Here is a 25236-nt window from a genome sequence, read left to right as displayed (position 1 = left end):
GACTTGCAATTTAATGAAGTGTTTATTATATATGGGAGTATGTCGTTGCTTGATGTTGTGATTGATGCTTATGCATTTAGACATCACACAAGAGACAAGACATGGAAGTTGTACATGGAAACAGTCTGAACAGTAGGATCCTATTGTTTATTACCATTTATTAATGGCTGGTGTTTCTTCTGTTTTTTTTCCCCCTCATTACTTTGTGAAGCCTGTTAAAGGAACACACATATTCATGTTCTTGAAATTGTTATTCTTCTTGCCTGGCCTGGACCTTGGGCAAAGACCTGGGGAAGACGTTTTTTCCATGTCTGAATGCTGATCTAGATCCTTTATTAGAAGTGCCAACTGTGAACGTTGATGTGCTTTCATTTGATCATGTTCTTGATGAGTAATGCTTGTGATTGCTTGATGATCCGTCTTCTTTTCAAAGATGCTCTTAGTTGTGTACACTTTAATCAGGCTGATGATGGAATGAAAGGCTATGTAACAAGTGACAATACCTAATAAATTGTGCCATGTTGAGATGTGTCTGTGTTTGACACTCTTGGACATGGCTTATATGGAAAACTGGTTTTTATGCGAACTTATAATTACCTTTTACTTTTATAATACTTTCTAAATATGAATAATCATAATTTAAGATACAATATTATTGCAATAAATATGAGAATTCCCATCTCGATTCTTGATTATTCTATGGCTTTCCCTGGAAGCAACAGAACACAATATATGAAGGCTCATTCACTAACCAAGGTAGGGACTCAGATAGGAATGATTGGCGAGAGCAGATTCGGGAAGCCGACCCAGATAGCTTGGGCAAGGCTACGATGGATGATGCTAAGTACTTCTACATTTCTGAATTGCACAAATCTTATAACCAGGTGTTGCTCCCACTTCAAATCATGCTCTCACTCCCGCTTACTTGATGTTTACACCCATATTTGTTGCGACTTCCTGTCAAGCTTTGTGCAACTATAGTACAGATGTGTCTGCGAATCGAACTTGTACAACTCAACTCATACAACTCCAACAGATGTCTCCATGTCCATATTACATAGAATGGAAGTATGCCTAATATTGGTAAAACTAAATACCATTATGCAATTAGGCTCATGCAGTCGTACATATATCTGCACTATGATTGAAACTGGCCCGGGGCAGCCTGGCCTAGCCCTAACCTACCCTAACCCCATTTGAGCAGTGTTTCTCCTGAGGATGGCATGCCTGGGCCTGGCTTTCAGGCTTGATGATTTATGGGTCCTAGGCCTGGGTTGAGTCAGGCCTAATGGCCCAGAAGGTCATTCCAGCATGGACTCACTTATTTTACCCTGGTGGGCTGAATATTTGGCTGGTGGGTCGGCCTTTTCATTAGTTCATGGGCCGGGTTGGGGTTTGACTCGAGTCCTTAACTTATGGGGGGTTCGGCCTGTACGAATGTCGGCCTGACCAGTCTCAAAGTTTATTTGTGCAGGTCGTTTGGTTTTCAGTTTGGTTTTGGTTATTCGTTCTGGTCTAAATTGTTGGAAAACTCTTACCTATGATTTTGGCGTAAAAATATTTCCAGCTTTAATCAATATTTTATAGTCTGTACTACTGTTAAATTTTCTGTATATTCTTTCCAGTATATGTACCTGAGCCTGTATGTGTTTCTTAATTTTTGCAGAGAGACACAATTGTAGAGATTTTCTATGACAAACACTTGGATCAGTTAATAGATACTATAACAGCATCATGCCCTCCTAGAGGAACAGGTCGAGCTACCCGGAAATCACATGGCTCTGGTGGAAGAGTTGAAACTCAAGTTGTCACTAAACCTGAAATTTTGTCAAACATCTGTGAGCTTCTGTGTTTTTGTGTTCTTCACCATCCTTACAGGATAAAGTAAGTTTCTAGTTTTGGTTAGCTGACCATTTATGGTGTATTTGCTTGTGTTTCTGTGGAACCCTGTAAAATTCATATTTTATTTTTTCTGTTTTCTGTGCAGGTGCAACTTTCTTGCCAATAACCTGATAGAAAAAGTCTTGTTTCTAACTCGCAGAAAGGAAAAATACTTGGTGGTTGCTGCTGTTCGCTTCCTGCGGACTATTATTTCCCGCAATGTGAGTGGTTTGGTTTTCTCTGTTTTCGGAATGGCCATTTGGTTTTATCCTTCAAAAGAAGTGAATGTTCTATCAAATCCACAAAGCATACTGCTATGGGTGGATAACAATTTCTTGTTTGCTATGTTATTTAAATCAAGATCAACTTTTTTTCTCATGAGACTAATAGATCGTGGGGTCGATCCTGGATGTGGGGTTCTTTTCTATGTATGTAGGTTAGACTGAGCCTGCCTCTTAACCTGTTAGTTTTGAGAAGAAGTAACTTGTGACGTCCGGCATGATTCTCTAGATATAGGTTTTTACGGGCTTTTTCAATTTGTCATTTTTGGTTGGTAAATATCACTAATTTCACCTTTTCGGGGATGCATCTATTCGATTAGTCGCATGTTGATAATTGACAGTTTGGTGATAGTTGTGGACAGCCTCTGTTCACGTCTGGAGGATGTGGTCTGCGAGAGAACTCTGCAAGAGTCTGGATGTGGTCTTTGTTCATGTCCACTGGATAGCATATAACCATGCTGATTCACTAGCAAAGGAGGGGTTTCCTTGGATTCATTTTGGACGTTAGATGGGGGCTAGTTTACATCTGTTAGGTTGATTAGTCTTACTTTGGTTTGCTACCACATGATTTTTTATTTTTTATTTTTGTTCCTGCAGTAGCCCGCCCTTGGCTGCCTTTGGTTTTTGTTCTTTGTTGGTTTTCACTTGCTGCCCTTTGGCTAATATAATCATACCATTCATTAAGAAAAAAAGAAGGGATTGATGGTAATTGTTTTGCACTATTTGTGTGATTACCATGATAAACTATCTTTTCCATCCTCCATGTTTTTTTTTTCCTTTTACCTGCATAATGGTTTTTGTAACTGCCTCACTATTGTTTGAATAATGTTCCTTTAGGAGCTGGGACACCCACACTGCAATTCCTTTATTGCCTCCCTTTAAGTCTTTAAAATCATCACTGATCTTAGGTGACACTTCACTCAGACCCATTGGTCTTCATGATGCTTGCACTAATTTTAAATTTTTTCGAAGATTAACTTGTTATTGGAGGAAAAGGATGGATACGATCTGAAGGGTATGTAAAGTTGGGATGGGGGTAAGGAGGTTCAATCACAAGTGATCTTCTTGTCACTCTTTCATTGGCAAGGTGATTAGCAACCCCATTTACCTCGGAATATGAGAAAAAAGATATATAGAGATGAGAAGTGATAATAAGGATTTCCTCAATAAGGTACCCTCCATTGGTTCCAGGTCTGAATGATGCCAATTGGTTGACATTCTGAGAATCGCCCTCCAGAATCAAAGGGTTGGAAGATGGCAAGACCTTGAGCAACCCATTGTTCCACTTCATTAGAATGCATGTATCCAAGTGGACTGGAAAAGGTCAACTTGATTGCACTGTACTCATTGCTAACAACCCACCCAGGCCAGGTAGTACCACTGAGCTTCCATCAAAGCTAAGCTTCAAGAGACCAGTAGGGGAGGCCTGGAGGTAATTTTGGTTTTCTTTTTTCTTTTTTCTTTTTTTTTCATGGAGATAGTTGTCACTTTCCCATCTCTTAAAAGAACCAAAACAGTGACCCCCAGAAATTCCACTTTACTTGGGGATTAATGCACCAAAAGTTTCATTATTAAATCTCTAATTGGCTTCATTGGCTTGATCTTGTTTTTGAAAATCCTTCTATTTCTCCTTTTCCATATCCTTCACGTAATTGCAAAGGGCTGTGTTCCTAAGTATTTGGTGTTTGAAAAGAAAATGGTCAGGAATGGTAACCACGTATCTCCTAATGCATTTTTCCATTCATCACCCATAAAGTATATGTACAGAAAAGATCGACATGTTTTCTAAGATTTGTCCAAGGTCAGAATCCGATCGTTTGTGGCCTTGGCATGTCCTTTAGGTTTTCACAATCATGATTGGCAAATTGTCTGGCTCCCTTGGTTTTCAATTGGCTTCATTAGCTTCTAATGCTCCCTGTCATGGAGAGATCTTTTCCCTGCAAGCAACCATTTTGGCTAACTCGTACATGGCAGAGGAGTGTAGAAGACTCTAGAAAAGCCTACAAGATAGTATTGTCTAGAGTCCTCTTGAGGATTTTAGAGTTTTCCTATTCTTAACCTTGTAGCTAGATATCTGATGCAGTACGGATAGCCTAAATTATAATGATGCAAATGAATTAATAAATGGATTATTAAAGTAAATCAAAATATAAAATATTGACAATCTATCACAAATCTAAAGAAATCTAGTCAACAATGCTCAAATTCAAGGCCATATCACAATCCCGCAGATGGATCTTAGGGTTATCGATCGGAAACGGCCCAATGGAAGGTAGAACTTCCATCTAGCATGGGATTCGATCTAAGTATGAGGATTCACTTGTGCTTTGTTAGGGTTTGGAGATTTAAGGTTTACGAAATTTGGGAGATAAGGGTTTGGAATTCTAGGTTTACGGAATTTGGGAGATTAGGGTTTGCAATTCTAGGTTTTAGGGGTTAGGGTTATGGGGTTTTAAAGGTGAAGGATCAAAGACCAGCGAGGGAAAGGAGGGATGGGGCTGGCCGTACGGTTGCGTCTATACGGTCGTACGGACATGGGATGGTTGTATGGTTGGGTAGGGTTTTGGGGATGGTGGGGATGAGATTTGGGAGGAAATAAAAGAGAGGAAAGAAAATAGAGAGAGGGAAGAAGAGAAAAGTGAAAAGAATACCTTAAAGAGAAGAAAAAGTGGGAGAAGATAGTTGGATACACTCAATGGCTTCACACCAAAATCCAATCACAGGAGGAATTTTGCTTCAAAACAAAGCAAGAAGAAAATTTCATTCAATTGCTAATAATGCCCTAGGGATGATTCTCACTAATGTCTACCTTTGTTGTATGTCCAACAAGGAAATGGTGAACCATTTATTTATTCACTGTCCCTTCATTAGCCATATCTGGAAGGATATTTTATCCCGTTTCGGAATGTTTTGGGCAGCCCCAAATTCAGCAGGAAGTTTTTTAAAGGCTTGGCATGGAATTTCCTTTGAGAAGATCAAGTTGCCATTATGGAGAATGGTGTTGCTCGCTGTCTGGTGGGCTGTTTGGGAAGAAAGAAACGGCAGATGTTTTAGCAGGACATCCAAATGAGCTGTTCGTGTTGCTGCTAGAGCTAGAATGTTAGTTGTGGAATGGGCTGTTAATGTAGAAAAATTAAAGGGCTGTAATCTGCTATTTTTAGGTTTATAGTAGTCTATGTAGCTCCCTCAGCGGTGCAGCCTACTATTTTGTTTTATCTTTTTTTCTATTAATATAATATGTGACCTTTAAAAAAAAATAAAAATGCCCTAGGCTTCACATGTCGAGGCCTTATATGCTCTATTTAGGGTGTTTTTGTAATACCATAAAATATCCAAAACACCCCTAATATCAACTACATCATAAAAATAAACCAAAATAATCAAACTAACTAAACAAAAAAAATGTAAAACTAGCGTCCAATATGAGTCCACGATGAAGATGACCTGGCGATCAAAATGGTCCAATGGTCAAGATGACCCGTCATGCGAAATTCAACGATTTGATGTAAAATCCTATTGTCTGATAGATGTATCCAATCGATCCAATGGTCCAATACTCTCAATTAAGCAGCCCACATGCATCTTCCTAGTGTGGGGTGTTCAAAGATGCATGATCATGCATGTGGGGTCTTCAACGTGGATAGGAACTCAAATTGGGCTCACTAGGCTCCATGTAATGTTCACCTACCCACAAGGAAACTAGGGTAGCTCTCATCCTCTGATAAACTCTAAAAGGTTCTCGGACTCCGACCATTGGATGAGTACCATGTGGCATTATCTAGACTATTGGTGTAGTGGTCCCCCATTTTGGACTCAGCCAGATTTATATTCTCTACCTTACAGTCGAAGCCTGTTCTTCCAATTTTCATATTGCTCTGCATGGTGGTCAAGTATAGTGTTAGCACAAGGGCTGGGCATAAATAGCATGGTAGACTACATAAGCACATGCCAACTCATTCTAAGCTTGAGGTTTGGACTAGCTTCTCACTAGTGAGAGTCAGAGATCTTCAAGCCTAGTTGGGCACCATGTCAACATCAAATGTCACTGTGATTGTCTTGAAACGAAGAGGTATAGGAAATCTTAGTAGTGATAGGTCCGCGGACCAAGGAAGGAGATAGGTCTATGGTGCTGGACTCGTTGGTGAAGCGAGTAGGTTGTTGAAGAAGCTAAGTTGGAGGGCAAAGCGATAGAAGTGTCTGAGGAGATCGAGAGCGACCTGAAGAGTCTGAGTCTCTAGGGGGTTTGAAGTCCTAAAATTCTTGGACCACTACAACAATGATAATGGATATTCGAGAGTTGAAATCCATGGTGTTTGAACAATATTAGAGTGTGACTCGTACCCCTTGGGTTTGATTCCTTCAAGACTGAGTTTTGGCAACACTTGTTGTTGATGATTAAAGGGTGCTGTTGAGGCCCTTACATCTTATTGTCTATGGTAACTATCCAATTTCTTTAGATTGGCAACAATAAATTTTTTATGATTTAGAAGAGGAATGTGGATATGCATTGTCATGTGGGGAGTGTGGAAGGGGAGGACTCGCATAATTTTCAAAGACAAGGTCGTCCTGATTGAGCCTCTTAAGAAGAAGATTCAGTGTATGATATTGGAGTGGTCCATGTATAGTCTAACCTTCGCAGGGTTTTTCCATCATCATATCCTTTCCTCCAGGGAGCCTTGAACGGTGATCATGGGATGTTGTTGTTATTTTTTTGGTGAGATTGTAGTATTTTTGGGGATGATTGATCATCATTGCCATTTATTGTCTTCTATGCAACAATATTTGAATGGAAGATGGCATTTATAAAACAAAACAACCCCCCTAACTAGATTCAAATGTGAGTACTGGGCATCTGAATTCCCATGGACCCAAATGCTTCCTTGTCAATTGAGCTCCAATCCACAAGAGCCCATTGAATCTTCTCCAGTCTTGTCATAGGATTCTTCCTCTAACGGAGAAAGGTCCTGCTTGGCTTTCCATATTTTGAAAAGCTCAGCCACAGATTTTAGAATAATGCAAGAGATTCCATAAACTGATCAACATTTTTCCTCATCCAACCAGTACATGAAGTAATTGACGGGTAGCACATTCCTGATGATCAAAGGTCAAGATTGTTTACCAATTACCAAAAAGAAAAAATCTTCACCCTAGTGGGGCTTGATATCATCCCACTTTCAGACTTCTTTGGTTCCTCCAGAATACTTGCTCTAAAGAACTGAGAGAATGTACCAAAGGGACCTCAAGTTGATATTCTTCCCTCTTTCACCTACATCCTAGATTGATAAATGTGTTATCCAAAGCCAGCATTAAGTCGATAAGTGAAATTTCAACTAGAGGTGGGCAGAATCCGACTCGATCCGAAGGCCTGGATCGGTGCGGATCGAGTAGGACCACTTTGATCCGATCGTACATCGGATTGAGTTTGAATCGTGGTCAATCTGGACTGATCCGATCCGAAATCCGATCCGATCCGATCCAATCCGGTCAGGTCTTACATATACGTTTTTTACATATATTTTTTTTTTACTTTTTACCACCCATCTCTCTACCCGTCCCGAACCGAACGAACCCCAACCCCTCTTTCTCTACCCGAAGGTGGCGCTGCACCCACCCATCTCTCCTGATTTCCCTCCTCTTCTACTTTCTCTTCTCGTTTCTTTCCTTCTTTCTCTCCCGGTTTCGCACATCTCCTTCTTTCTCTCCCTATCTTGATTCAGCTCAGTTCGAATCGACTAGACAGACTCAATTCGATCCGACTCAATTTGGTTTCCCAAACCGAGTCGGACTCAGTTCGGGTCAGGCCAGCAAGGATTCGGATTGGATCGAGTCAGCCCTGCTGGACTCAGTCCCGGATCGGATTGAGTTCGGGTCAGGTTCTTGAAAAATCGGATCGAGTCAAGTTGGACCTAATTCGGTCCGACTCAACTCGATGCCCACCTCTAATTTCAACCCACAGGTTTCTTCTAACTTCCATGCCCCCAATGATTTCATTATGATCTTTAATTAAAGCATTTTTTAATCAAGGAATATGGCCATGGGACGCAATTGCCAACATGCTATTTTTTTTATTACCATTCATCTTCTCATAATCAAATCCGTTCCCATCACCTACATGAAATGTTGGACTCAGTTGGCTATTCAATGATATATCAGTATTGCAGCATTTTGATGTCATTCTCTCGGAAGGTGAGCCACCTTGGTTCAGTTCCGCAGCATTTTGATGTCGTTCTCTCAGAAAGTGTGCCACCATGGTTGATGAAAATGACTCCAGCCTATGCAAAAGGTAAAGTTATAGGTCCTGTTTTCCTTCCACCTGTTCAACATCACCGCAGTTTGGAAAGATCAATTCATTGGAATGCTGCATCATATTGGAGGTGTCTTTTGGTGAAGGTGAAGCAGGACTAGAGAAATGGACAATGTCTAACTGAAATAGAATATCTTGGTTAGCCTTCACTCTTGCTATGATTCTTCTTTGACTTGTCTTCCACTATGTAACTTGGACATGAAAATGAATATCTAGTCTTGACACAATTACAAGGGGCAGAACATGGAGGCTTCAAGAAGCATGAGATGCTGTACCAATATATTCTAAAATATGGTATTGCAAGAAGTCTTGATATTTAAACTGGAGAAAGGGGAGATGCAAGATTAAAGTCTAGTAAATACTCTAGTGACACATACCTAACGCGAAACGAGATACTGGCTTCCAAAAAGACAGGGAAAAACGTCACCGAAACAGACTGACATAGTGCATGAAAATGAAATGGAAACTGAAATAATCCCCACGAGAATGACTCCACAGATCCTCTTCCACTCCATCTCCACAAACTTTCCTGCAACGAGCATCCACGAAACTTCTTGTCACAAGTGCCCAGGATGTGCCCCTCTTTATTGCACCCACCAAATTTGATTTGTTTTCAAAGATTCTTTTAATCCTCTCTGCCACAAACTCTGCATAATGCTATATGGCATCATCTTCCACGCAATGCTTCTCCTATCCTGAATGGGCCTGCATTCCAACTACTTATCACATCAGGAAGAGAATCACTGTGTCTCCAAGCAACTCCATATTTGTTGAAAAAAGACTCCATGTCCTTTGCAATATCACAATGATGGAACAGATGGATTACCATCTAACATCTCTCAGCCTTCTTCTTCTTCTTTTTTTTTTTTTTGACTGAGAGCTAATTGACGCTGGGATTTTGTTAATTTACAGGATGATCATCTTCATCGTCACATCGTTAAGAACAACCTTCTAAAACCGATCATACATGTTTTCATTAGTAACGGTAATCGATATAATCTTCTGAACTCTGCTGTTCTAGAACTACTCGAGTATATCCGTAAGGTACTTCTCTATGTTATGCCTTGCCTCTTCCACTGCATTCAAAGTTGCTGTTTCAGGGCCTCTTTTCTTCTTGTGGCACTTAACCACCGTTTTTCTTTTTTGTGCAGGAAAATCTCAAAACCTTAATTTTGTATATAGTTGATTGCTTCTGGGATCAGTTGGCAAAGTTTGAGTATTTGGGAACCATTCAAGCCCTGAAAGTTAAATATGACCAGGTGAAATCTCTCTCTGAGTGGATCAAATTTTATAAGGTTGTGGAGATTGGATGTAGAATGCGTAGTTCTTAGTTTAAGAGTAGAAACAACCAGTGTTTGCTGTATTGAGCTGATACTATCAGTATCGTGGTGTGCAGATACGAATAGCCTGGAAGTCACTGGACTTCTGCGTATCGCTGGATATATTGTAATATATCGTATTGTACAATGCGATATATTGAATATATCACGGTTAAATACTCTCTCATATTGATGACACGAGACAACAGTATTGGCGATACACTCCAGCCGGCAGCCGCTAGTCTCCTTTGTATTTTTGAAAAAGATTAACAAAAAATCCTCAAAAAACACATTTTTTGTCAAATACTTGTAATACATTTTTAAATTAATTTCAACCATCATCCCTCCATTTTTTAAGAAACAAGGGGTTTGGGTGTGGAAATTGAGATAGGAGATCGGGTGGGCCTGAATTGGAAGTGGTGATTTTTTTTTAAAAAAATTTAATCAGTTTTTTTCTTCCAGTAAATCGGTTGGAATCAGTAGAATAAAGATGAAAATCCATGATTTTGCACGTTTTGCATGCTCAATCATTGATTTTAACATCCCATTTGCAAAATTGGAGAAAATGGGTAAGTTGGGGAAAATAATGGGTGAAAATCCGAAATTTCCCCAATCTTGCCCATTTAACTTGCAATTAAAGTGTGGAAAAATCATATTATAGTGGTTGGAGGCTGATCTACGGATTGATGGATGTTTTTGGAATTTTCAAAAAAGAAAAAATGATTAAAAAATATCAAATAATTAAAAAATATATATTTTTTTTAAAATTCAGATTGATTGGCAGTTATTTAGACTTTATATTTGTGTTTCTGAGTGTTTTCATAAATTCTAGATTAATCAGCGGTTATTCTTGAATTTGGGGGAAATAGGAGGAAATTGGGGGAGTGAAAATTTTCCCTCATTTCACCCATTTAACTTAAAAATTAGAGTGTGGAAAAATGATTTTAGAGTGTTTGGAGGCTGATCCACAGATTGAGGGGAAGTTTTTGAAAATTTTTAAAAATAAATATCTTTTTAATTACAAAATATAATAAATTATTAAAAAAAAAATAGATCGATAAGTGGTTATTTAAGCGTAATATTTATGTATTTAATACATTGAATGTGCTAATATCATGTTTGCTTAATGTTGATTTTGAATGTAGTTGTATCACTTATGTCGGACAGTAAATGGTTTAGGACCCTATACAAAGGGAACTTATTATGTGCACTTGTTTTTTGTGATATTAAAATTTTAAGTGTGTAACCCGATGCACATGGTTTGTGGATGATTGCGTGCATCCGCAGGGAATAGTCTTGCCTTAAAAAGAGGCGGGGACACCTTGTCATCATTTTAAAAAAAAAAATTGATGCCTTTTGTAACATTCCCTGAAGTTTCATTGAAAAATGCAACCAATTTCCCAATATTTCCCAAAAGTAGATACATTTCACGAAACATCTGATATTTCTCATGCGATACTGGATATGTTTCTATTTCCCAAGGTTGTGATACATCTGTCGACACTGATACTGAAAACATTGGAAACAACTACAAAAGCCAAGTACTCCGATTATACACATCCTTTGTTGAATTCTTTGGCTGGTTAATAAGTTCATGAGACTTGCTAGTGTGGTGTTACATGTGAGTTTTTTTCCTCCTATCCTAACACATTTTGTGCTTATTAGTCCCTAGAGACCTTTGAATCAAGAAACACTACTAATGTAGCAGACCCTAGAAAGCGGATTGATGTTCGTGCTCTTGAGAAAGAAGAAGAAGACTACTTCAATGAGGATAGGTTTGTGCCTGTTATAGGTGGCCATGCTTGTATGAATGACTTTGTGTCGAGCTTCAGAGAAACTGAGCATTGGGTTCTTTCTTCTTCTTCTTCTTCTTCTTTTTTTTCTTTCTTTTCTTTTTTTTTCTTAATCAGCGATGAAGAAGATACTGCATCTGCTCGGGAGTCACATACACGGAACCAACTGGCACAACCCAATTTGCCTAATGGAACCGGTGATAGCTACCTGTCCTTTAGGTACTCTGATTAGTCAGTGTAGTCTCTTTCCACCTCTATGTTTGCATTTTCACACCATGTGTGTATTCATGTTTGCCTTCTGTATTTTGTAGGCCGGGATCCTGTGGGCTAGTTGATTATGATGACGACGACGATGAAGAAGTCTACAATCCGCCATTAGGAAGTAAACAGGAAACTTCAACAGGGAATGACAAAGCAGTTGACTCTCACAAGTCAAAGCGTAAATTGGGTTCCAGCACTGACAACACCAATGAAGAGCTCGAGCCAGTGAAGAAACACAGACTGGAGAAGAACTCGAATGGTGGCAATGTTGCTGCTGCCTGTTCGACTTGCAATCATGCAGAACCACCCAGTACACGGCCAGTCACACCCAAGAGTCCCATAACTGACGATGGGAAGAGCAGTTCAGATGAGCCGGATAGCGAAAAGGAAGATACAGTTTCAAGTAGTTCTAATTGCTTGCCTGATGCTGTGGACACAAGACAATCAACTGGAGAGGACTGCCCAGCGATGCCGATCAGTAATTCCACATCAGAGATGGCCAACGGGGCAAATGTCACAGGTTCAGAGCCATATTCGGTACGATGATGACTCGGGTTTCCTTCTTGTATCATCGGATTCCAGTCAGAGCTGAAGAACATAAGTTGAGCTTCCCTTGTTTTCTAAAGGAGGAAAAACCCCTGGATGGGGACTTTACACAATCACATCGGTCCTTCACGAAGGCGCCATCGCATCTGTTGTAGAAATCTGATAGTGTCAGCAACCTGCCCCATATCTGGTAATGTCATCTGTTTCATCTTTTCTTCTTCTTTTTTTTCGGTGCTGCGGCATAACTGTGTTGCTGTCTCTTGTAAGACATCTCATAGTCTAATGTTCCGCCCCCGTTTTTCTGGTTGATGATCTTGTAATTTATTTGTGAGCCCATGTTGGAGGGGCACCATTCTCTCCCTGCATTTCTCTCTTTCTTTTTTCTTTTTCTTTCTTTTTTTCAATTTTTGTGGGGAGTGCGGGTAGAAATTAGTTGGGGTTCAAGTACAAAAAGAAGAGGGGTATTAAATTCAAAAGAAATAACAGGTGAGCTATAATCACAAAGTGGCTATGTACACTATAATCTTTTGATGCTTGTAGTCTCTTACTGTACATTAGATTTTGTTGGGAGTAGCTTTTTGTGTGATTAATACATTTGAACTCGCAATCTATAATCATTAAATGCAAATGTAGGTTCTCTTTTTTTCTTCTTTTTTTCTACTTGATATGCATTTTACCAAGTGATTTCTGGCTGCAAAGCTTGGGTTTATAATCTCCACTTGTGCCTTTAGAAGAGGAGCAATGGTCTAATATGTTTATTGGACGGATATCTCCCACCTATATTTTGGTGCTTGCAATCTTCATCACAGCGTTACCTCTGATCAGATGGCACCTGGTGGGGTGCACCTGTCTTGATCCGATGGATCATAATCACCCGCCTGGTGGTTGGCTGAATCAGCTAGCTGTTAGGGTGGCAGTTTATACGCCAAATCTTCCATGTATGTGTTGCACTCTGCCATTTTGTGTTCCTTTTTAAACTGTTCGTAAGGGTGTGTTTGGGTTGGGTTCTGATTCTTCCAGTAACTGGTTCATTTTTTGGTAATGCCTCTCAGTTCCTGAATGTGGTGGTTTCCTGTTTTTGAAGAAGTCTCATCTGCATTACTGTCTTGCATTTCAATTGCATGAAAGTAGATACTGAACTCCGTTTCACTCTTTTTTTGTTATGCGAACTGGACTGCCTGTGTGGGCAGCAGGAGTGCAGCCATTACATGCAAATGTGTTGGAATGGGTGGTAGAGCCAGGTGGAGCTCCAGTTGAAGTTGTCGGTGAGTTAGGCAGTTGATGGCCTTAGTATTCAATAAATAAATGGGGCTCTCTTGGATAGTCTGTGACCCCCTGACCGCCAAAACCCCCCCCCCCCAAAAAAAAGAGGCTAATTTTATTTCAAGTTAAGACGAGCTGAATCTTGGTTTTAAACTTGGATACTCTGGCAGGTTTTGACAGTTGCTATTCAGGCAAATGCATCAAATTAAACATTGAAATGGTGACCTCCACTTAAGATGGGCCACAACGAATTTTTTATTTTATATTTTGCTAATTTGATATTTCTTAAAAGTAGTCTATTGATGGATACTTTCTTGAACGGCTGAGAAGAGAAATTACCGAATGGCCCGTTGTTAATCTGAGGGACCAACCTGATTATTGCCAGCTCAACTAACGATGCTGCCTATTGTCATCCCGTAGGAATCACCACTGGATGATAATCAGGTGTAGGTCGATGATGACGGTGCGTGCTTGTGTTCTTGCATGGCTATTTGGACCGCACATTCAATGGTTTCCGCTCCATATATATATATATATATATATATATATAGAGGAACGCTCACCCACTATCTGAATGATGCGGCGAAAGCCTTTTCATATAAAATTCTTTCGCTGGGATACTTAGGTGGGTCCCACCAAGATGTTAATGATAAATCCACGCCGTCCATGCATTTTTAAAAATAATTTTAGGGTATGAACCCAAAACTGAGGTAGATCAAATTCTTAAGTGGGCCACACAGTGTTGATTGAACTCTCACCATTAAAAACTTCCTGGGGTTACCTAATTTTTGGATTAAGCTGATATTTGTTTTTTTTTTTTTTCCATCATTCAGGTCTGCATGACCTAATCTACAGATTGGATGTCAAATAAATATCATAGTGGCCCCTAATAAATATCATATTACCTAATTTTTTTTTTTTATTCATATGCTCTATATGCACAGTTAGGCCCACTAATTGGACAGTATGGATTGACGGACGCTCTAGATTGCCCGTAACTTAAAGCTCTATTGGCCTCATCATGATGTATCCGTTTTTCTGGCTCTTTTTAGGAGAAGGTCCCAATTAGGAGGTCGAGTGGACCACACTACAAACAGTGCGGATTGAATGGCCACCGTTGAAAACTTCTTGGGTACCGTGGAAGTTTTGGATGAAGCTGATATTTATGTTTTACCTTCATGCAGGTTGGAGTCATCTTATGAACGGGTTGGATGGCATATGATCATCACAGCTAGCGCAGGAATGTTTTAACGGCCACTGTTTCCCGTGGTGGCGTGGTCCACGTGATTTTTGGATCTTCCTTACGTCCGAGCTTATGTCCTAAAATGAGCTGGCGCAATGGATGGACGGAAGAGATATAAAACATACTTCACGGTGGGCCCTACACAAGCATTTGCCCCGATTCATCTAACGGAGCCCAACCATTCTGATTGGTGAAGCATCTTCTACACTCTACAAAACAGTGAAGCACTGGCTGTGTAGGCCCCACCAGATTGTGTATGTTCATCACATGGGAACACTTACTTAGACCGTACACACAAAAGATCTTCCGATGTGATACATCAATTTGGAACTAGGTAAATTTGGGGAGCGGATTGGGTGAGTCTCTGACCATGGGCCCACCTCGATGCATGTGTTGAATAACCACGCTTTCCATCCATTTTTCCAGCTCATTTAAGAGCATGGTCGAAAAAATAAAGCAGATCATATTTTAGGTGGACCACACCACAGAAAACAGTGCTCATTGATTGCCCTCCATTGAAAACTTCCTAAAGTCTATCCTAATGTTTATTTTCCATCAAACCCGATGGTAAGGTCACACAGACCTGGGTAAAGGGAAAACACAAATATCAGCTTGATCCAAAACTTTTGAGGTGAATAAAAAGTTTTTAATGGTCATTCACCACTTTTTTTCTTTGGTGTGGTCTACCTGAGATTTGGGTCTGCTTCAATTTTTGACCTATTCCCTAAAATGAACTGGAAAAATAGATGGACGGAGTTGATATAGAAAACATACATGGATGTATGCCCGACAATGCGTTCATAAAATTGATGTAAAACATTTGGGGCGTACGAGAAGTTTTTAACTGTTAATCACCACTATTTCCCATGGTATGGCCCACCTGAGTTTTGGATCTGCTTCGTTTTTGGGTTCATGCACTAAACGTATATGGAAAAACGGATGGACGGTGTGGATATACATTCGTCAAGGTGGACCCCACGGTAATGGCCGCACCGTGTTGGGTGAGGCCAGGGGCCAACTAAAAGACGCAACATGCGCATATTAGAGAACTGCCACGAACAGTCCGGCACACATGGTAGGCAACGCGAAAGAGAAGTTTGGCGGGCAGGGACAGGATTGTAATTTAACGGCCACCGCCTAAAATGCGCCCCGAAGCTCCGGTTTCCCGGCGAAAAGACTGACACGTAAGAGTCCAAAGGACACGTGTCTCCATCTCCTCTCTCCCAGGAACTTTTCTTCAGCTCCGTCTCCTTCTCCTTCCTTCTGCAAATCTCTCTTCTCCGACTGCATTCCTCCCATCTTCTCTTTAGAAAATTCTATTTTAGCCCTTCTCCTTCCTCACCTCCTCTCCGAATAGAATCGAAGATGAATGCTACCAGTAAATTGGAGAATCGCTCTCTCTTGGACGAGTTTCGAAGCTTCGACAAGGGAGGGCTCTTCGATCTTGGCCATCCTCTCCTCAACCGAATTGCAGAGAGCTTCGTCAAAGTCGCAGGGGTAATTTCGTCCTTTCACCTCTCTCTCTCTCTCTCGTGGCAGTTGCGGTTTCTGGTTTTTCTTTCCTCAAAACAGTTTATGGTTTTTTCTTTTAGATTGGAGCAGTTCAGGCGGTTTCTCGCGAGGCGTATCTGACCGCCGTAGAAGGTAAAAGCGGTTTTTTAAATGTTTCGTTTTGCGTTAATCGCGATGCACGCTCTGATGCATGCATCAACTTATTAGGACCCACATGAAGATGTGGTTCAATGATATGATCGGTTCAGATTCTTGGATCCAGCGTCCATGGACGATGATCCAAAACTTGTGGATGAATCTTTCCGTTGTCGATTCTTTCATTTTCAAAAGCTTAATTTAAATTGGATAAATCAACGGATAGGACGTTGGGTTATTCTTTATGCTTGATTATTGGGTCAGGGCCCATCAGGATTGGATTCCATAAGATGGACGGTTTAGATCAGGAGAATGCATTTGCATGTTGTCCCCATGAGTTGGGTGGGACCCCTGTGGGGCTCACAGTGATGTATGTGCCTTAAATCCACACCGTCCAACCATTTTGACAGCTCATTTTAGGGCACGAATTGAAGAATGAAGCTTACTCAAATCCTAGATGGACCACACCACAGAAAAAAGTCGAATCCTCACCGTTAAAAACTTCATGGATTCCGCCCGAATGTTATTTGCCATCCAAACTGTTGATAAGGTAACAAACACATAGATGAAGAGACCATACAAATATCATCTTGATCCAAAGCTCTTGTAGACCACAAGAAGTTTTTAATGGCCAATCGCCATGGTTTCTTCTGGGATTTGGATCTGCTTCATTTTTTGGATCATGCCCTAAAATGAGCTTTTAATACGGATGAACGGCGTGGATGTAGTCAGATATATCACGGTGGGCTCCACAGTCAGGGGTCCCACCCACCTCCACTGAAGCCATGCCCAAGCCACGGCTGCTTAGCGGGTGCATGTGGAATGGTTTGGGGTTCCTAGCCGTTGATTCGATGGGCCACACCAAGGATTGAGGGATGCCCCAAGAATATTTATAATTGAAGATCATAATCCTTCGATCAGTGGCTTAGAATAGATGGTTAAGTGAAAAGGAACAACAGCCTGTCCATAAGGATCCTTACTCTTGCCTCGGTGGCAGACTCTCAGGAGTTTCAACACCAATCAAGGGTTTGAGCATCCATAGTTGGTGAAATCCCACTATGGTGTGAGTGTGTGGGGGTGTGTGTGTTAAATAAATAAATTTAAAAAATTTAAAAAAAAAATTAAAAAGAAAAAGAAAAAAGAAAAAATAGCCCTTCCATAATCAACATAAGAGATTTGCTCATAACACAAATGCAGCCGACGTGTCACACTGGCACATGAGTCGGACATTTGATGAGCCGGTGCATGAAGCTGTTTAGACAAGCATTAGCAAAAGAGAAAAACTTTCATACTCTGGCAGAGTGTGATGGATGATACACAGCAGGCTAGTAGAAATCAAACACGATTTAGCTAGTTAGCTGCGACCCAGGAACCAGCAATGTGGGTGGGACCCTAACAGTGGGAGCCACCTAGATGTATGCATTGTATATCTAAGTTGTCTATCCGTTTGCCAGCTCATTTTAGGGCATGGGCCCAAAAATGAAGGAGATCCAAATCTCAGGTGGACTACAACACAAGAACCAGTGGTCACTGACCATTAAAAACTCTATGGGCCACACAAATTTTGGATCAAGCTGATATTTGTGCTTTCCTTCATCCTAGTCTGTATGACTTTTTAACAGGTTGGATGGAAAATAACATGATGGTGGACCCTAAGAAGTTTTTAACTCAATGACCAATGTTTCTTGTGGTGTGGTCCACCTGAGATTTGGATCTGCTTCATTTTGGGCTTGTGCCCTAAAATGAGCTGGCAAAATGGATAGACAGCTAAGATATACAACGCATACATCGAGGCAGGTCCCATGGTCAGGGTCCCACCCACATCGCTAGTTCGGGTAGCAACTAAGTCATGTATGTAGAAATCACCTAGAAATTGCATACATGGCATACAAGTAACTAAAATTAAACTGTCCAAATTATGGTACCCAGTTTAGAAGTGTCGTGAAGAAAAATTATGTTAATTGATTATCTGACCATTGGATTAGTGGGCATTTTTATTGGCCTTTTAAAATGAAAATATCCTGTGGGCTTATTTCAAGAAACAAGTGTCCATGAATCAGTGGTTAGGATTGTCCGTCCAATCTGATTTTGGGACTCGGAGGTTAGGATTATCTATCCAGTCTGATTTTGGGACTGTAACTTAGCAAATGTGTGGGTTCCACAATTTAGTTCATTTTATTTGATTTGATTTGATTTATGCCTTAATTTATGCCACCTATATAATTCCTGAGTGCCTGTGTATCAAGTGCCATAGGCCATGCAAGTATCATGTAACTTTCGTCAGCAAAACTAGGATGGTCCACTCATCAGGTGGAGCACTCCTACACAAAATGGATGAGCGGTTATAAAATGCACATCCAGCGTGCATATGGCCGCCATCTTCACTGCAGGGTCCACCTCCCATGTTGCTGGCACCTGCAAGGGTGGCAATTGTGCTGCGGGTAAAGATACGTCGCTGAGAGGGGTGTGTGGAAGTAGCAAATCTCATGAACAGAAGATAGGCTGAAGATAGAAGGTTATGTTCTGAGCTTCTGCATCCTTGACAGTCATCTGTCTATCTTAAATGGTGAGTGGTAGGCAGAGATAACAGCGGGCTCGGTATGCTCGACGGGCAACTGAACCCAGGCCAACACTGGCTCGGTATGGACATAGGTAAATGAGTGCGGGTACAGGGTATCAATACGTGAACCCGAACTTAATTATATTTTAATATCATATATATTTTATATTATATCCTTAATATTACACAATTATAATATTTAATTACTAATTAAAGATAATTAGCAGTTCCCTATTTACAAATCTATGTAAGGAAAGAGGTTTATGCTCACCTTATTATATGCAGTAATTGTGAATACCACCCAACCTATGCTATTAAGGTAGACAAGCTATGAAAACTCTAAGTTGGCACACTTGAACGTGTGCTTTGTGTATACCATGCAACTATCCAATAGGGCTGTCGTGAAAAGTAGGCCCACCTTGGTGTGTGCATTGTGTATGCCATCCAACCATCTAACTGGGTTGACCCACTATGGAATGTGGGTTCACCTTGGTGTGTGCATTTTGCATGTCATATAGTCAATCCAACAAGGTTGACCCACCATTGAAGTGGGCGCGTCGAAGTTTAGCAAATCCAACCATATTGTGGGTCACATGTACAAGTAACTGTTTAATTTGAGTAAGTGCATGCCACGTGCACACTAATTACTTTTGTGATGGATCAAAAAGATCATTACACCATGAAAAGATGGCCTCCCAAATTTCATTAAATCCAACAATAATGTGGGCCACTTACAATTCATGGTTTATTTCAAGTGCATGCCATATCTATGCTAATTAATCGTGGGATGGATCGAAAATAAGATTGATACCATGCAACTATCCAATAGGGCTGTCGTGAAAAGTAGGCCCACCTTGGTGTGTGCATTGTGTATGCCATCCAACCACCTAACTGGGTTGACCCACTATGGAATGTGGGTTCACCTTGGTGTGTGCATTGTGCATGTCATATAGTCAATCCAACAAGGGACCCACCATTGAAGTGGGCGCGTCGAAGTTTAGCAAATCCAACCATATTGTGGGTCACATGTTCAAGTAACTGTTTAATTTGAGTAAGTGCATGCCACGCGCACACTAATTACTTTTGTGATGGATCAAAAAGATCATTACACCATGAAAAGATGGCCTCCCAAATTTCATTAAATCCAACAATAATGTGGGCCACTTACAATTCATGGTTTATTTCAAGTGCATGCCATATCTATGCTAATTAATCGTGGGATGGATCGAAAATAAGATTGATAGATTATGGTATTTTAAGTTTAATCTAAAGCATCATGTTTCTATTTCTTTATGTTCTTGCAGAATAAATCACCTTTTAGTTTCCGCTACAAAGTCTAATTTTTTGCAAGTACTTGTGCTTTTTCTTTTTTCTTTTTTTCAATTTGAAATGATAAATGGGTACCCTAACCCAATAGGCCAATACAATAGGAATGGGTATGGGTGCCCATTTTAGGTCTAACATGGGTCTGGTTGTCTGGGTATGGTTGTAGAGCCGATCAACGGGTATGAGTATGGATACCCCTACACCTGACCCGAAGCTGGCTAGTCGCCACCTCTAATGGTAAGCATAGCAACCATGTGTGAAAGATCGGTGATCATGGAAAGCCCCACCAGGTATGGGCTGGGTTTTGGATGGCAATGGGTCGAGTTTACATGATCGGATAATTAGGAGTAGCAATGGGTCGGGTTGTGATCATCCCAAGCCCCAACCTATTTTCTGGGGCAAGGATTACGGCCCAAACCCGACCTAAAACACATTACCCTGTGGCGTGGCTCAACCTACTTAAAACTCATCAAGGGCAAGCCTGACCCAACTCATTAGATTGTGCTTAGGTTGGTTAGGATTCACCAGCTCAACCCAACCCTTCACTTGGGTTTTAAAATGGTATTTGGGGTTAAAGGTATGCCCACTGCCCAATAAGTGGATACATGCAAAGATATGGTTTTGGGGGCTAAAGGTATGCCCACTGCCCAATTAGTGGATACATGCAAACATATGGTTTTTGGGGCTAAAGGTATGCCCACTGCCCAATTAGTGGATACATGCAAACATACATTATTTGTATGTATCTATGCTTATGGTCTATTGCCTGCGACCCTATGGCCCAGTGGTAGACTCACAAGAGTTTCAACATGAGGTCATGGGTTCGAGCACCCATTGTGGTGTGAGTCCACGGGTGCGTGTGGGGTGTGTGGAAAAAAAAAATGCCTATATTATATGGGTGGGCTGGGTAGGGTAAGATTCAACCCTAGGCCGACCCATTTACTTAAACGGGCCACATTTTCTAACCGAGCATGACCCACTACCCATTTAGCTTGACCCAAACCTCCCTCGGAAGTGGGTTGGGCCAGTTGACCCGTGGGTTAACATGACCCATTGCAGACCCTACTGATGATTGATGTCATTTTCCAATCAGAGAGACTTACAAACATGGCATGTTTGTATTTCAGGCATCCATAGCCTGCCGATTGGATGGATAGACCATTGAGGCAGAGTGATTTATGATGAATCTGCATGCATGTGAAACATGATGGTTGCATTTTCAAGACCAAATGCAATTTCTACCTCGAATTTCCTCCTCCAAATTTAGACCACTCTCCATTTTTTTCTAAACACTCATGTGATGAGTAGCCACTTAGATAGTTGGATTAGGGTTGTCTGATCAGTATCAGTATGTTTCTGTTCAAGCTCCATCCATTTTGGGGGCCATGATACATCTTTGGCCTGTGTACAGTAGATGATTGCTGCACCCCAACATAAGTAATAAAAAGAATATCGTATTTTCAGGCGCAGGAATTGACTCAACAGCAGTGCCGGATATTGCAAGCAGCAAGAAACATCGGTTTCCGGGTCTCAAAGGTACTTAGAATCAACCACCTTATCTTCCTTCCATTAAAGGTTTAAAAAAAGTATTGCTTGCAACTATTCCTTGAAATAGTAAACCGCCATCTATGATGAAAACGATGGGATCTATTCCATGTAGAGCTTGTGGAAATTTTCCTATAGATTTTACTTTCTATTGATCTGAAGACTGTTTACGTTGTGTTTGGCAGGAGAGACTAATAGGAAATCTCTCGAAGCAATGGTAAGAAATGAGAAGCCTTCAATGGACTATAAGTCCTCTGTAGTTACTGCCACGAGTCGAGAATTTTAGAATATCACCCCCTTACTAAGGTTGTGTTTGGATGCTCTACCAAAGTAACTTGCAGATGGCGGTCTGATAAAGTGGAAAAAGCAAAGCTGTAAATTCCCTTCCCGTGCATCTGTATATGGGTCTGGCTCGAAATTAAGACTGTTACTTTCAAGTCTTTCGAGTTGAGCCTTTGATGGAAGTCACTTTGAATTGTGATTGAATTGACATTTATGGCATCCAAACATTGCCTTCTTTTATGGTTATGGTTTATGCTGCCTTAGTCAAACTGTTTGGAAGAAGCTCAATTAGGTTTTGCTCTTCTTCTTTTTTTTCTTTTTTTCTTTTTTCTTTTTTGCAGGTGAGAAACACTGGGAAGGAGTCAATCCAATGGGGTTAGTACAAATCAAAGTTCCATGTTGTTGCTTCTTTTATGTATTTCTCTTTTCTCTACACGAGTGATAGGAATGTGTATCTGCGCAATGGATGTGATCGCTTGCTATTTTGTAATTGCTTGCCCCACCATTTTAGAGATCAAGGATCTTGTTGTCAGATGAGGAACAGTTGGATTCTTAGTTTCTTAGCTTCAGAGAATGTATATGGTCCTTCAATTCTGCAATGCATGGCCATGTTTCAGTAAACTGAGATGCCAATCCGATGGATGTGGGAAACCCTAGGATCTTCCAATAGATCTTCCAGATTGGAAGATCTTAACCCTTGATCAGATGATTAAGGGGAAAAGAATACACCTGTTGTAGTCCAAAGTTTGAGGGCTGAGAGTCTTCCAATTTCGGCAGTTTATTTAGTGTCTGCCATCAACAGTGTGCCCATCAAGTCAATTATCTAATCGCAGAATTCTGGGCACACAAGCACGAAATACGGCACCGTGCCATCCTCAGGTCAGATTAAAGGGAAAGTGGATTTGGGTAGCATTGCAGGGAGGCAAGCCTTAGCAAATATATAGTCAGCTGATTCTCCCAATTATGCCCATGCGACCCATGGGCTGTTGATTTGATAGGCTCATCAGGGATGGGATGTCCGAAAAGTTTCTAACCATATGGTCTGTGGCCTACCAATATAGAGTAAAAGGGAAAGGTAAAAGATAGCAACAATTCCAAGGTATTCCATAACTGTAACGGTAGGCCGCCGCCATTACCTTTATGATAGGCCACCACTGTTAACCTTTACAATATGGGCTGTGATGGCCGTTAGTCTCTTCTTTTTTTCTTTTAAAATAAAATAATAATAATAATAATAAACACCCAAAAAACCTTTATTGCCCCTGTAATGGACTGTTTAAAATCCCGTAATGTGTAATGGTTTCTACCGTTACCTTTACGTAATGGCCGTTACGGCACACAATGAGCAAATCACATTTGACAGGTAAAAATCCAAGTTGGATTTGATTTTTGGGCATCATCTTCCATTCTCGGAGCACTGCCAGATCAAATGCATAATTGGCTGGGAGATTTCATGGGCAATTGCCCCACCACAGGTGTGCGACAGTCGAAATCTTTGGAAAATTGCACATTTCTCTGCACGGGGGTCATGAAATTCCCCTTGGATGGGAGGCAGATTTTACTTGTTTGTGCTTCTTTTCCATGTGCTGGCTGCTTTACACACCTAGCCAAGACTCGGTGAGTTTGGTATCCTTGATTCAGTGGTTTGTACAAAATTTCATATAGGTATTTAGCAGATTGAGTCGACTCAGCATGTTTTCAATTGTGCTTGGGTCACGAAGCTATTGGATTCTTTATGAATTTCTTGTGGTTTCTAATGAGGGATTGGGTGCAGGACTGGCTGCTGGTTTGTATTCCGGCATAACGTATGGCCTACAAGAAGCTCGGGGAGCTCATGATTGGGTAACTTTCGCATGCTTTTATCTGTCCGCTTTAATCTTAAAGATTCGATTAGTTACATGTGTGGACCCATGCATGCATGTGGGAGGCATGATCTTCACGTGGGCCCATTGTAGAAGTTAGGCAGGACCATCCATCAGCTGGGTTAAGAGTACAAAAACCAATGAACAGGTCCAAGTCTTGTTAGCAGACCACCCTTTGTTTATTATACTGGTGTTGGCTCCTTACAGTGGCCCACCTGATTGGTGAAGCAGACTGATTCTTGGTCCAAGCCATCAACATGGTATGGCCCACTTGATGAGCGGCGTTGACAGGCCATCCAACCCCATTGCTGTGATTTGTGATGTTTGCAAACATCACAAATCACAGCAATTTCAAGTTACATGCAATGGCTAAAAGAGTGAATTTCCTGCAGAAAAACAGTATGGTGGCAGGGGCATTGACAGGAGCGACGTTGGCGCTCACTTCCGAGGACGCCTCTCATGAGCAGGTTGTTCAATGCGCCATCACTGGAGCAGCGCTCTCAACGGCTGCGAATCTTCTCACCGGCGTATTCTAGATCTTACTCATCTTTGTTTAGTCTCCTTTGAAATCTCTCTCTATCTGGGTTTTGGGTCCTTGGAGAGAAGGAAGTTCTTCCTTCATATGAGGCATGTGATGTTTGGAACTTTGAACAATCCATCTATCTTTTAAGAACTTGCATTTCCTTCATTTTGACCAGGTTTTCCTAATAGATCCAGTAATAAAACTGGTAGGACTGATGGGTAGGATCATCTGATGGGATGGGCCATGCCCCAATATTTCCCCAGTTGGGTAGTCCATGAAAAATGGAGAAATTATGGCCAATGGTCAGTGTTCAACTGCTAGAACTGATGGGTAGGATCATCTGATGGGACTATGCTGAAGATTGAATATTTCCTTTTGAGGAATGATCACATGTGCCCCAATCCATTTACCATGGAATCAAGTGTCATGTGGGCCCACTGTGATGTCTGCATAGGATCCAAACTGTAATCACAGGCACCTCAGGTGGGACACACCATAGGAGCAATGAACAGCCATTGAATTTGTGTCCCTTAATCTGTGTGGATCATACCTGATGAAGGGGTTGGATGGCATTTATGTAAGTGTTTCACATTCCTTGAT

General features: G+C 41.0%; 2 protein-coding genes across 7 annotated transcripts in view; both read left to right on the top strand.

The window, feature by feature from the left end:
• LOC131224775 (uncharacterized) overlaps positions 1 to 13031 on the top strand; it is a 57846-nt gene extending 44815 nt beyond the window's left edge. The window contains exons 19-26 of one of the 5 annotated variants that reach the window (XM_058220133.1): positions 717 to 884; positions 1667 to 1884; positions 1988 to 2102; positions 9379 to 9510; positions 9618 to 9725; positions 11451 to 11560; positions 11696 to 11797; positions 11890 to 13031. In XM_058220133.1, the coding sequence (XP_058076116.1) occupies positions 717 to 884; positions 1667 to 1884; positions 1988 to 2102; positions 9379 to 9510; positions 9618 to 9725; positions 11451 to 11560; positions 11696 to 11797; positions 11890 to 12385 (1449 nt within the window). In that variant the 3' untranslated portion in view covers positions 12386 to 13031. The remainder of the gene's footprint in view (positions 1 to 716; positions 885 to 1666; positions 1885 to 1987; positions 2103 to 9378; positions 9511 to 9617; positions 9726 to 11450; positions 11561 to 11695; positions 11798 to 11889) is intronic. The other 4 variants (XM_058220134.1, XM_058220135.1, XM_058220136.1 and 1 more) reach the window with 4 other exon arrangements.
• A 3100-nt stretch (positions 13032 to 16131) lies between these two features.
• Positions 16132 to 24801, top strand: LOC131224676 (outer envelope pore protein 16-2, chloroplastic). 2 transcript variants are annotated; one of them, XM_058219955.1, is made up of 7 exons: positions 16151 to 16388; positions 16484 to 16535; positions 21889 to 21960; positions 22155 to 22186; positions 22593 to 22626; positions 24026 to 24093; positions 24506 to 24801. In XM_058219955.1, the coding sequence occupies exons 1-7, from the start codon at positions 16257 to 16259 to the stop codon at positions 24647 to 24649; spliced, it is 534 nt and encodes a 177-aa protein (XP_058075938.1). In that variant the 5' UTR covers positions 16151 to 16256; the 3' UTR covers positions 24650 to 24801. The 2 variants fall into 2 exon arrangements, with proteins under 2 accessions (XP_058075941.1, XP_058075938.1); XM_058219958.1 differs by lacking the exons at positions 22155 to 22186; positions 22593 to 22626 and having other exon boundaries at positions 16132 to 16388.
• The last annotated feature ends 435 nt before the right edge of the window (positions 24802 to 25236 follow it).

Source organism: Magnolia sinica, chromosome 14, assembly GCF_029962835.1.
Source record: "Magnolia sinica isolate HGM2019 chromosome 14, MsV1, whole genome shotgun sequence".
Classification (NCBI taxonomy): Eukaryota; Viridiplantae; Streptophyta; class Magnoliopsida; order Magnoliales; family Magnoliaceae; genus Magnolia; species Magnolia sinica.
Note: the sequence above shows the minus strand (reverse complement) of the source record. Positions and strands in the feature narration are given on the sequence as shown.

Bases quoted from the DNA above. Each gene is read 5' to 3' on its own strand.
- LOC131224676 (XM_058219955.1), top strand. From the start codon at position 16,257: ATGAATGCTACCAGTAAATTGGAGAATCGCTCTCTCTTGGACGAGTTT. The intron at 16,389-16,483 runs GTAATTTCGTCC...TTTTTCTTTTAG, and splicing joins GCTTCGTCAAAGTCGCAGGG to ATTGGAGCAGTTCAGGCGGT. The intron at 16,536-21,888 runs GTAAAAGCGGTT...TCGTATTTTCAG, and splicing joins GTATCTGACCGCCGTAGAAG to GCGCAGGAATTGACTCAACA.